This window comes from Nesoenas mayeri (assembly GCF_963082525.1).
Source record: "Nesoenas mayeri genome assembly, chromosome: W".
Lineage (NCBI taxonomy): Eukaryota > Metazoa > Chordata > Aves > Columbiformes > Columbidae > Nesoenas > Nesoenas mayeri.
In genome coordinates this window covers 12153853-12167126 of record NC_137553.1, presented here as the reverse complement: position 1 = coordinate 12167126, position 13274 = coordinate 12153853, and the positions used below count along the sequence as shown (strand labels likewise).

Below are 13274 nucleotides of genomic sequence, written 5' to 3'. Positions count from 1 at the left end.
TATCTTTTGGCAGCTTCTTTCAATCTTTCTAAAAAGACTGAGGGAGACTCATTCTTTTCCTGCCTTACATTATACAATTTTGACCAATTCATTTGCTTCGGCATAGCAGTTTGGACGCCAATCAATAACCAATCCTGATACCTCCAGAGATGGCTTAACCCGTCTCCTGTATTATAATCCCATCGGGGACCTTCCTTTGGAAAATTCTCATCAACATTACCGCCTGCTAATCCATTTCGGATATCTTCTCTCACTCTATCCCTTGCAGCCCGTATGACCATATCCCTTTCTGTAGAGTCCATTAATGTATCCAGAATCACTTGTAAATCATCCCAATCAGGATTCTGTGTCTTAATTATCATCTTAATCACTTTTGCAACCTTATCTGGGTTTTCCCGATAAGGACCAGACGATTGCTTCCAAATCACTAAATCCCCTGGTGAGAACGGGACTTTTACATAGACTGGTTCCCCTCCAACACCTACCGCCTGTCTCAGGGGTGCTATTACATTTGATGATCCTCCCCCCTTTCGTGCTTCCTTTTCTTCTTCCCTGTTTCTAGTTCGATGAGATACTGGGGTTACGGTTATTCCTTTTACACCGGCTATTACCTCCTTTTCATCACTTGAATCGTCATCACTATCAGTAAGAGGGATAGGCGCGGAGGGTCTAATTGGTACCGTTCCCTCAGAAGGCGCAACATCGAGACACAATAAATCCGTCTTTGAATTATTACCACTGCTATTTTCCACAGCCAAACATGTCATGCATTTCTTTTCCATTGTGCATCCCGTACGCTTATTATCGCTGTTATTCTGTACTAACATTAGCCCACAGCTCTCTCTCCAGTCATGTTTTTGTTCAAGATAGAAAAAGAGATCAACGTATGGAACTTCATCCCATTTACCTTCTCTCTGACAAAACCTCATTAATTCAGCAATAATTTCATGGTTCAAAGTGCCCTCCGGTGGCCACTGTACTTCATTTGGTAATTTATACTCAGGCCACCAATGAGTGCAATACTCGATTAACTTCTTTTTATGCATAGACTGTCCAAATCCACCCTCCTTCCAATGTTTTAGTAAACAATTCAGCGGTGATACCTTTAACTTAGACATATTATCAACACGCAAACGCAAATACAGAAACCAAACCAAATTAACACAAATATGAAAACAAACACAAGAACCAGCTTAAATATAAAAACTAGTGCAAAAACCAGACCAGAATAGAATCAGAAACCAAGGTTCAGGACCTGCAACAAATACACGAACCAAACCAAATGGCGCCTAACCAAATGCTGAACCTTTCAGCTACACAAACTAATGGCTCCTAACCAAATGCCGAACCTGCAGAGTTTTCCCTCTGTCTGACGGACGGCGCCTATAGGCTTTACCAAACGGGAGCTCCCTGTCCAACCGAGCGTGGCTTTCGCCGCGTCTGACCGGCAGGCTACCAAACCAAATGGGGTACCCCAAATCCAAAAATAAAAGCACCTTCTTACCAATCAGAGGTCCGTCGAGAGCAGCGGAGGGTCGGTCGCGTCCGATGCGCTCCCCAAGAATACCTCGGTGCTAGTCGGAGCAGGATCAAGACGTGATCCGCCTCAGCAGTGCTCGCGAGGTCCCATCTGGGTCGCCAAAAATGTTAGCAAAAAGGACACATAACCAAGGATGTAGTTATATGCGGTGCTTTTATTCCAGCGCCGGGAAACCAGGGGTTCGCACCCAAAGCTGGCTCCGACCACTGATTCAAAGTCCACTACATTTATACAATTTAGTTACATACATATTCATTACAATTCTTGACAACCATTAGTATATTCCACACCTATTCTAACACAAATTGTCTATCTAAGCGATGCTAAGTAACATTCGCATGTTTATCAGTTATTTCTAAGTTACCTGTTTTAAAATAATATGTCATAAATCGATGTCAATTTTAAGAATAGGGTATGGTTATATAAGATCATGCTTGAATGCACATCTACTTGGATACAGTCCGAAAAACTTCAAGATAAGGTAAGAATCTTGGATACAGCATCTTGGATACAGTTTACAAAACCAAGAATCTTGGAGACAGTTTGCAAAAACAGAATACATCTTGCAAAAACTAATTCAACTATAACAACATCTTCCTTGAAGGCATGCCTTTCCTTCACGCCTGACAGAAATCACCTCCAGAGGCTGAGGGCTTGTGTCTTTTTCCCAATTGCCTTGTCATTGTCCCCTTCCCTAGACAGGGATCCCTCTAATTCCAAGCTACTAGTCCCATTATCCCATCATCGGAGCAGCCAGGCAACAATGCGCTCGCCATCCCGGTGGCTGAAATCTTTTCTCATATCTCACAGCTCACATGGGGATAGAAATCAGGTGATTATCTCTCGTTCTGCCTCCTCCTGTTCTCGTGATGACCCTGGGTCATCATCATCCCTCACTAAGTGAACTGATTTTTTTGTGTATTTCTTTTTCTGTATAGGGGCAACTGATACAGGCACAGGTTGGTTCTCTGGTTAAGAGAGTCCTTTGCATTACTGCAGAACATATATGAGGTGATGGATGGGAAATATGACAGTGCCTTGATGCTCCTGGGCCAGGGTTAGATACATGCTGGAACTAGGGACATTGTCTCTGGCCCAACTCAATTTTCCTTTGGTTCCATTTTACTCTTTGAAGGGAGCGGGCCTGTCCCATGCACACAGTGGTGGTCGCCCAGACTCTGTGCTAGTCATGAGTCTGTTGTGCAGCAATAACATGTGGGTCTGCTGTAGAGCTGCACTGCTACTGAGGTAGAAAAGCATCATTCCAAACCTTAAAGATTAATTCCTGCTGTGGACTGGCATTGTTATGGACTCTGCAGGTGTGTCCTTCATCATCCCCACCTCCAGTGTCAGGGGCAGGAGTGCAGTCTCCACCAGTTGCCAGGCCTCCTCTGTAGTCAGTAGGGGGAAAGGAAGACACCTCCAAAAATGGACTCATCTCCTTTGAAGATGAATGTCTAAGACAGGATGGAATGAATCACTCTTTGAAAATCATCTTTCTCTTCTCTGGTGGTCTAAGAAGCCTTTGTTCTAGCTGAGTCCTCTGGTCCAGGACCAGAGTTCAGATCCTCAAAGGCAACTCAGAATATTTATTTATTCCCACTGTTCATGCAAATGGATGTCTAATGTCACTGGCAAGTTACCCACAAGGAGAAGCTACTGTCAGCATATCAGCTTCCAAGACAAATCTTTAATTTAAAGAGTTTAAGTATAATTTTAACAGTTTGAATCTGAGCTAGTCCTGGTGACCAGGCCATGCGAACTGCTAGCTGTGGGTTCCTTCCACACGGGAGTCCCTGTTCAAGTGCTGGACTGTACCGTCACAGGAGGCAGTATCTGGCCATTGCACCATGTCTACTCCCATGCTTTCCTGCAGACAGCAGATTGGGGCTCCAAGGACTTCGTTGTGTTCAGTAGCACTAGGAAGCATCCAGCTCTTGGAGTCATGCTCTTTACAAACAGCTGTATTCTTCCTTTTCCTAGACTGTCAGAGAAAAGGTTCTCATCTGGGAAGCCTGGATCTGGGTGGTGGCCTGCCACTTACCACCTTATACATCCCATACATATATATATATATATATATGCATATTTAACTTAGTTTCTAGCTTCTAGGTGGGAAGAAGTTAACGTGTTTGAAAAACAATTTTAATTTTAGTTTTCACTATGGTGAGACAGTTCCAACAGGTTTGAAGTTTGCCATGAAAAGACTTTAAATATTTTCATCAGTGCTGGAGCTGCCTGAATTGATAGTTTGTCTGTCTGTATCCTGTGATGCACTGTACCACAGAGTACAACACTACCTGGATTAGATTGTCTGCAAGTAGGCGTGATTGGGCGGACCCCATGTTTGGGGAGCTTTGGTTTTCAGGGGGATTTCAGTGACAGTTAAAGGTGCTGTGCTGACAGATAATGAAGTTAAATCTTTCCAGTTAGTCACAGAATAGGTCTAGATTGGGAAGTACAGACTTCTTCATTCCTCTCCAAGAGGGACGGAAGATTGAATTCTCCTACTCATTCAGTCCTCATTTGTTCAGAGCTGGACTTTCATGCAACTGGTCACAGACTTTTTTTTTTTTGATCATGAGGTTGACTGGTCCACTTGGAACTCAGCTGAAACTGTAAATGCATTTCATACAACACCCTGAAGAGTCATCACATGAAAATGGTTTTGGACTACTGCCAGCCCAGGATGAATTTGTTGAACTGGTGACACACCCTCCATATTATATTCCCAGTATCATCCATCATATAAGTCAGATGAAATCTGGTGTTTCCAGAGGTACTTTTAGCATACTAAACATGCTTCCAAAGTTCTGTGTTTTGCTCCCGAGGTTTCAGCCGTTCAAAACACCAGCATGTTCTCTGTTCCATCTGAATGCAGGTGGGAATGGACTCACCTAATAGACAATTAGAGAAGAGAGTGCATAACTTTTAGCTAAACCATTCTGTTTTGTTTCATTTTTTTAACAGGATCCAACAGCTGCATCAATTTTGGACAGAGATTGTGATACAAGAGAGGGAGAGACTATAGCCATGAACTATAAGCCATCCCCACTTCAAGTGAAATTAGGTGAGTCTTTGCTGATGGAGAGTGAAAAGGCTGAATCCAAGGTCTGAAATATGATGAGGTGCTCGTGGGATCATATGCAGATCTCCATGCATGTAACTGAGCATGCCAGCTCAGCTCAGACAACTCACAGAGCAGTTTATCAGTGTGATTCTGCTGCTCAGGGACCTGACCTAAAAATGTGCAAGGACCCTTTATCTTGGGCTGTGATAGAGGAAGGAAGTTATGCCTTCAAAGGAAGGCATAGCTTTTTAAACCTACAGATTTTTATCAAGCTAAGAGCAAGGCTGGACCAGAAAAAGAATGAAGATAATATAGAGGGACTGTAAAAAGAAGACAGGATAACTGCAAACAAAAGGGAAAGGATTAGAGACTTGGACTACCAGGAAAAGATAGCTGTGTTACTGTGAGGTGGAGGGTTTGTAGCTTTGTAAAGGTTCACATAGAAATATTTGTGCTATTTCTCAGCAATATTTTTGAAGTTCTGGAAGCAAAATTATCACATTAGCATAATACTCTTCTTCCTCACAAGGTTAATGCTTACAAGAGGACAGCAATCCACACATGGCTGTCCTGCCTTCAAAATCTGAGCCACTATTGTGCCACACAGACTCAAGAACCTGACAAGGGAGAGATCAAAGGAATAGTGTGTGTTTTGCTCAGAACATGGTTAAAAAATGGGAATCTAAGTCTGGAAAATTTCCCATAGGAGCAGGAAACAGTCCCCTGGTTGTCTTTCAGATCAGAACAAATGATATGGATGGGATGCTTCTGGAGCTGGTTGAGGTTGACGTGTTGGAGCAGGTCCAGAGGAGGGCCACAAAAATGGCCAGAGGGATGGAACACCTCTCCCATGAGGAAAGGCTGGGAGAGTTGCGGTTGTTTAGCTAGCCCGGATAAGAGAAGGCTCTGGGGAGACCTTATTGCAGCCTTTTAATACTTAATTGGTGCTTAAAAGAAAGATGGGGACAGACTTTTTAGCAGGGCCTATAGTGATAGGACAAGGGGTAATGATTTAAAATAAAAGAGGGGAGATTCAGGCTAGATCTAAGGAAGAATTATTTTTTTTACAGTGAGGGTGGTGAACCACTGGAATAGGTTGCCCAGAGAGGTGGTAGATGCCCCATCCCTGGAAACATTCAAGATCAGGTTGGATGGGGCTCTGAGCAACCTGATCTAGTAGAATATATCCCTGCTTATGTCAGGGGGTTGGATTAGATGATCTTTAAAGGCCACTTCCAATCCAAACCATTTTGTGTTTCTATGCCATGCTGAGTAAGGCTCTGAAAGAAGTGGGTGCCCAGATGTTTAGTGCCCCTACCAAATGAGTGACAGGGAAGGTCAGCAAACAGCTAAGGCTTTAAGAAGACTTGGGGAAGTTTGGGCATTGGTGTATGATTATGAAGAGATGTTCTCTGATGATATATAGGTTTTACCCAAGGACCTACAGTATTACTGCAAGCACTGATGTTGGCCTCATTTATAAGAGGAAGCTTAAAGAAACACCAGGAAAAGGCTTGGAAGCACTTGTGCAGTCTCAAGGTTCTGCCTGAGTCTATGGTAAATTCAATAATCAGACAAATCTGGTCATGGCAGTGCAGAAAGGAATGTCATAGAGTAGACTCATGGACAGCAAAGCAAAAGAAAGTGGTTGAATAGGCAAGATCTTGCAGAAAGAGTGACTAGGGAGAAGAAGACAAAGTTGGATATACAAGCGTAGCAAGATTATGCAGCAAAGTGGAGGACCCTGAGCTACTGATACAGGATATGAGCAAGTGTGTTGGGACAGTAGATCTGTCCTGCAATCACCTGTGGCTGCTTTTCAGGAAAAGGCAGGGAGCAGCAGTTATGTGTTAATGACACCACAACTCACAGTTTAGTAAAAGATTATCGCTGCCAGCATGCCATATGCCACCAGGATCCTTTTTCACTGCCAAATTCTGTAATGTTATTATAGAGATAATTACTACTGCAATAGTTGTTTTGGATAATTTAACATCAGGAATCAGGTTGGAGAACAATCACTATTATTATTGGTAAGTTTGAGATATTCTTGCATTTCTTAGGCAATAGAAATATCTACCAGAGATTCACTAACATGACAGGAAATGGTGCTATTTTAGACATGGCTCGGTAAGTCATGAAGACGTTATAGAAGACCTGATCATAGGAAATAGATTTGGAATCAGGGATAATGAGTTCAATTCATGCAAATTAAATGAAAAGTTAATTTGAGGTAGATCAATAACAAAATTCAGTTTTATAAACAAAGTGCTTAAGCAAAGAGTAGATTGAGAAGCCTAGGAACTCAAAATGTATCTGGTAGAGTAGAAGGAGAAAGTATCAGAAGAAAGGAGATTGCTAATGGAGTTCTCAAACAGCCATTTCATTTATATGTTAATTAATGACTTTAACACAAAAAGCAGTTGTTGGCAAAGAGATTTAATCATAACAGCAGCAATGAAGTTGGAATAAAGAGTCCAAAGGCGATCAAAAGAGACTTCAGGGCCTTTGAACAACTGGTTAAGGGATCAGGAGCACAAGTAGTTTTTTCCTCTATCTTTCCAGTTGCAGGGAATGATGTTGGAAGAAACAGGAAGACTCAACTAGCGTCACTGGCAGAATTTGGGGTTTTTTGATCATGGGTTGGTTTACATGACACCAGACCTGCTGGCGACAGACGGGGTACACCTGTCTCAAAGGGAGAAATAGATCTTTGTGCAGGAGTTAGCAGGGCCCATTGAAAGAGCTTTAAACTAGATTTGAAGGGGGAAAGGGATAAAACCAGGATTGCTCAGAGATAAAAGTGGGGGTGGCATGCCAGTGTTTGAGGGACAGTGTGCTAGTGAGGTCCTTCAGTCTGCTCCACCATGTACTGAGTACACTGGAATGCATTTGAAATGTCTCTAATGTGCACAGAACCTCAGCAATCTCAGTGGGGGTAGGGGATGGAGATCCACGCAACAGGAAAGATGCAAAGGCTGTCAATGCATTAGAAACCATGGAAGCACCTGAGAACAGTCAAAAGGAATTAGGGCTTCTCCCCCCAAAAAGGTGGCAGGATCAATAGCCCAACTGAAGTGCATCTACACTAATGCACGCAGCATGGGCAACAAACAGGAAGAGTTGAAAGCCTTGGTGCAGCTGGAAAACTATGATATAATTGCAATCATGGAAATATGGTGGGATGACTTGCACAACTGGAGTGCTGCAATGGATGGCTATAAACTCTTCAGAGGATACGCAAGGAAGGAGAAGCAATGGGGTAGCCCTGTATGTTAGGGAGTGGTTTGACTGTAGCTTGACGATGGTGATGAAAGGGTCAAGTGTTTATGGGTGAGAATCAGGGGGAAGGCCAACAAAGCAGATATCATGGAGGGAGTCTGTTATAGACTATCCAACCAGGATGAAGATATGGATACAATATTCTGTAAGTAGCTGGGAGAAGTTTCATGATTGCTAGCCCTTCTTCTCATGGAGGACTTCAACTTACCAGCTATCTGCTGGAAATAATACAATACAACAGAGAGGAAACAATCTAGGAAGCTCCTGGAGTGTATGGAAGTCACCTTCCTGACACGGCTGGTCAGCGAGTCAACTAGGGAAGGTGTCCCACTGGACCTGTTGTTTGCGAACAGAGAAGAACTTGTGGGTGATGTGATGGTTGGAAGACATCTTGGGCATAGCGATCATGAAATGACAGAGTTTTCTAAGTAAGATTTTTTGATTCTCATAGAAGTAAGGAAGGTGGCTAGCAGAACTGCTGCCTTGAATTTCTGGAGGGCAGACTTTGATCTGTTTAGGAGGCTGGAATTACAGGCCTGTCAGTCTGACCTCAGTGCCAGGGAAGATTATGGAGAAGATCATCCTGAGTGCCATCACACGGCACGTACAGGATAACCAGGTGATCGGGACCAGTCAGCATGGGTTTACAAAAGGCAGGTCCTGCTTGACTAACCTGATCTTCTATGAAAAGGTAACCCGCTTAGTGGATGGGGGAAAGTTTGTGGATGTTTTCTACCTAGACTTTAGTAAGGCCTTTGACACTGTTTCCCACAACATTCTGCTGGAGAAACTGGCTGCTCATGGCTTCGATGGGCATATTCTTCACTGGGTAAAGAACTGGCTGGATGGCCTGGCCCAAAGAGTTCTGGTGAATGGAGTCAAATCCAGTTGACAGTCAGTCACAAGCAGTATTCCCCAGGGCTCAGTATTGGGGCCAGTTCTGTTTAATATCTTTATCAATGATCTGGACAAGGGGATCGAGTGCACCCTCAGTAACTTTGCAGATGACACCAAGTTGGGTGAGAGTGTTGATCTGCTTGAGGGTAGGAAGTCTCTACAGAGGGATCTGGACAGGCCAAGGCCAATTACATGAGGCTAAGTGTCAAGTCACAACAACCCCATGCAATGCAGGCATGAGGAAGACATTTTTTACAGTGAGGGTGGTGAACCACTGGAACAGGTTGCCCAGAGAAGTGGCAGATGTACCATCCCTGGAAATATTCGAGGCCAGGCTGGACGGGGTTGAAGATGTCCCTGCTCATTGAAGTGGGGTTGGACTAGATTATCTTTTAAAGTCCCTTCCAATGCAAACTATTCTATGATTCTATGAGTGGCTTGAAAGCTCCCTGGAGAAAAGGACCTGGGGATGTTGTTCAACATTGGCTGAATATGAGCCATCAGTGTGCCCAGGTGGTCAAGAAGTCCAACAGCATCCTGGCTTGTATCAGAAATAGTGTTGCCAGCAGAACCAGGGAAATGATCATCCCTTTGTACTTGGGACTGGTGAGACTGCACCTCAAATACCGTGTTCACTTTTGGGCTTGTCACTACAAGAAAGACATTGAGGTGCTGGAGTGCATCCAAAGAAGAACGAAGCTGGTGAAGGGTCTGGAGGACAAGTCTTATGAGGAGCAGCTGAGGAAACTGGGGTTTTTTAACCTGGAGAGGAGGAAGCTGAGAGGAGACCTTATGGCTCTCTACAGCTGCCTATAAGGAGGTTGTAGCATGGAGGGTGTTCATCTCTTTTCCCAGGTAACAAGTGACAGGACAAGAGGAAATGGCCTCAAGTTGTGGAAGTTTATATTGGTTATTAAGAAAAATTTCTTCTTGAAAAGGGTTGTCAAGCACTGGAACAGGCTGCCCAGGGAAGTGGTTGAGTCACGATCCCTGGAAGTATTTAAAAGATGTGTAGATGCAGTGCTTAGGGACATGGTTTAGTGGTGGACTTGTTAGTGTTAGGTTAATGGTTGGACTCGATGATCTTAAAGGTGTTTTCCAACCTAAATGATTCTATGATTCTGCATTTGGGAGACATCAGTACAACAAAGACTTGGAAATGCCATAGAGAAAAAAAAAAAAAAAAGAAAACTGGAATTATAGAAACAAGAAAAATGTGACAGGAGAAACTCGATCTGCTGTAAACTGAAATTTACCATCTGGAGGTGACTTAAGAAGAGGAAGCCTGTTACATAGTTCACTTCAAGGTACCTAATTATTAAAATAGACTAATACATGAAAATATGCTATAATCACACTTTTACAGAGTCTTTACAGTTTTCAAGCAGTTCAATGGCTCACCACTCCTGGCTCTGGCCCCCATTCCTCCAACTTGATCTTTTGTCTCTTCTTCATTAAAATCATCAGGATTTGTTTGTTTGGTTGGTTGGTTTTAATCTCATTAAGCCTAGGCAAAACTAAGTATTACATAAATGTTTAATAGCTTAACTGGCAGAGCCATTGTTGGAGATGGTAGCAACTGGGGGTTTAATCCTATTGCAGGTTTTCCATATGGATAGTAGCATTTTTCACTGTTAAATTGGAATCAGTTGTTCAAATGTCAAATGCTCTGCTGAAAGGTTGATGAATGTAATATTTTACTCTGTGAAGTTTCATATATAAATCTGTCATATGTGCTTTCTGTAGGCTTGATTCAAATGAGCTCAATTAAATACCAGCCCAGCATGAATACAACTTTTGCTTCCAGAGTCCGCAGTGATTGAAGTATGACAGAAAAAAATGTGCTTTGCTGTGTGCACTGAACACAGATTTATTCCACTGCTTGAATGACCATCTTTTCCTTGGTTATTTCTCCCCCTCTGAATAAATACATTTCATGGCCACATTTTTGCTTGGCAGAGTTAGATACAAGAAAAACTAATGAGGTGGCTTGTATTTCTAGAGATTTCCTAAAGATTACACCCGGTTTGTAAGTGGAATAGTAAAACATTTAGCTTGCTGCTGGGGCCACATCAACAAAGTGGAGAACCTCACACCAAGGGGAAATAACATTCCGATTTGTGTAGTTCAAAATCTTAAACCCTTATTGATATTATATTCATATTAATTATGTATTTCTTACTTTTTTAACACTCCAACTTTGTCTTTCTGTCAGGAACTGCAGGACTCAGCCATGCTTGCTTTCTTGCCAATCACTTGATAAGGGGGCTCCCAACAGCACTGTGGGGGGGCTGGGTGTCCATTAGTGCTTAGGAGATGTCTCCAGCACATCCTTATTAGGACGCATATCCAGATGGAGCGAGTCTTTTGAAACAGTAGAGAGCCATGAAAAGGAGAGAGGGAGGAACAGAATACTCCCCAGGGCTCCATATCCACTGGAAGGCAACAGATCTCCATGGGATCCCCAGGATTTGAAATAAGCTTATGCCATCTGTTTTTCTATTTTGTATTTTAATTTCCCTTCTCTGCACTGAAATCCCCATCCAGACAGCCTGTCTGTCTTACCTAGCAGTCAATGGCGTGACAGCATTAAAAAAGAATGGACAACGTGGCAACTAGTTGAATTGTTGCAGAATAGGCTACTGTGGTGATGAGGGACTGTAACAGTGGCATCTTCATCAGCACATCCACCACACTGGGAGCTTGGCAATAAGTATCCGGCATTCACGTCTGCAGATGAACATATGGGAGAGAGGCAGAGAGACAGACTGACTCGTAGCAGCCTTCATCCCTCTGAGATACCTTTTGCCTTAGATGGAAACACCTCGTCTCCTTGGACTAGTTAGAGAATAAGGCACTGTTTTTGGAAGACTGTTCAGTAGGGTGCCTAAAATGTATGTGAAAAGAGAGTGTCTAAGCTAGGCAAACTGGATCCCACCTTAAGACTGAGTGAACTACATGCAGATGAATTCTCCTGCCATACGACCAAGAGGAAGCCTAGTTCATATTGATGCAGGCTTGAAAGTGTTTATGGCTTTTGGTTTAGATTTTCTCTGCAAAGTTTCTTGTGACAAAATGACCTGAATTGCAAAAGTAGCAGATAATTTTCCTGCTTTCCTAGCTACTGTTTTGTTTTCCTGACAGCTTAGTTCTCATGCTGGTATTTATCTTAATACTACAAAACATAGTGGCTGATACTAGTCGGCCCCATAAGGAGAATTAAGTGTCACAAAGTTGCCTTTGGTGTAAGCTGCTGTAGCTCAATTATATAATCTACCAGCCTAACCAGAAACTTTCCTTGCTTCAAGAGGCAGGAAGCTGTCATAACACTAAGAGAGCAGAGCTATTTCATTAATTAATAGGGTACTAACACTTTCCTTCTGCCAGCTGCATTGTAGGATGTTGGGTTTTTTTCTCTAGGCAACACAGCACAGATCACTCTTAGAGAAGGTCAGCCACGGCCCAGCTACTGCTGAGAAGGAAATTCTGCTCACTGGGAGCCTGGACCTATTGCTAGGGTAGACATAAAATCCTCTTGTGTCACCCCAGCCCAGCCTTTTGGCTTTCTGTGTGAAAATAAGGAGATGAGAGCACCTGAATGGCCATAGCAAGGCCTGACCTAAGCAGATGGCTCAGGAAGAGGTGAAGGAAGTCTTGGTAGAAAAAGCTATTCTCTGACAAATAACCATAGCACTCACCCTTCAATGAGAGATCTCAGATAAGACCATCAAGGCTTCTTGTCTGCTTCCTCCTGTATCTGTCCCATCTCTCCATGTTGAGATGTTGACAGGGATTGTCCTTGAATTTTGCAAGATGCTGTTGCTGGTTCTGCATAAGCTAAAAAGCTTGCTGTTCATCAGTAGAAGGGAACCCTTTGGTACTCAGAGCTGGAGAGTAGCATGTGGAGACATGAACGGTGGAATAGGCTCAATCCCTACCAGTTGCTCATCACTCCATCACTGTGCTCCTCGATGTGCAAACATCCTATGATTTTAAGTGGTGGCAGCAGAAGAGTTCATATCTCTGGCTTCCACAGTGTCTAGCTGGGGATGGGGATTCTGCCTGGGGACACCAATTAGGTGTGTCCATTTCCAAGCACCGAATTACTTGTGCTATTGGATTAATTCCTGCTTGTTAACAAACAAGATTCTCAAAGACCTCAATCAAATAACTGGAATGATGTTCATTTGAAGCAAGCAACTCTGGTAGGGGTAAAGCAGCATAAACCCTGTCCCTGGTGTGCTTGACTTGGACAAAACTGAGGATCTAATTTATGGCTGGGCCCCATCTTACTAGAGACTGGAGTGAACAGAGGAGATAATCCATTTGGAGACAGAGGCTGACAACACAAGCTGTGGTGTTAGCTCCTGCCTTCCAGCCTGCTGCTGCGCATTCATGTCAGGTATTAAACTGCCATACATTCAGGGAGGAGTAGTACTGGAAATATCAGTCAGTGAACTGAGAACTACAAAACCCTCAGAGTTC

The 13274-nt window shown here is 43.2% G+C and overlaps 1 protein-coding gene across 3 annotated transcripts in view; it reads left to right on the top strand.

The window, feature by feature from the left end:
• Positions 1-13274, top strand: part of LOC308051428 (protein FAM219A-like) — a gene marked incomplete at both ends in the record, with an annotated part of 155591 nt that overhangs the window by 125105 nt on the left and 17212 nt on the right. For all 3 annotated transcript variants that reach the window (XM_080361855.1, XM_080361854.1, XM_080361853.1), the window contains one exon: positions 4511-4610. In XM_080361855.1, coding sequence (XP_080217981.1) covers positions 4511-4610 — 100 coding nt within the window. The remainder of the gene's footprint in view (positions 1-4510; positions 4611-13274) is intronic.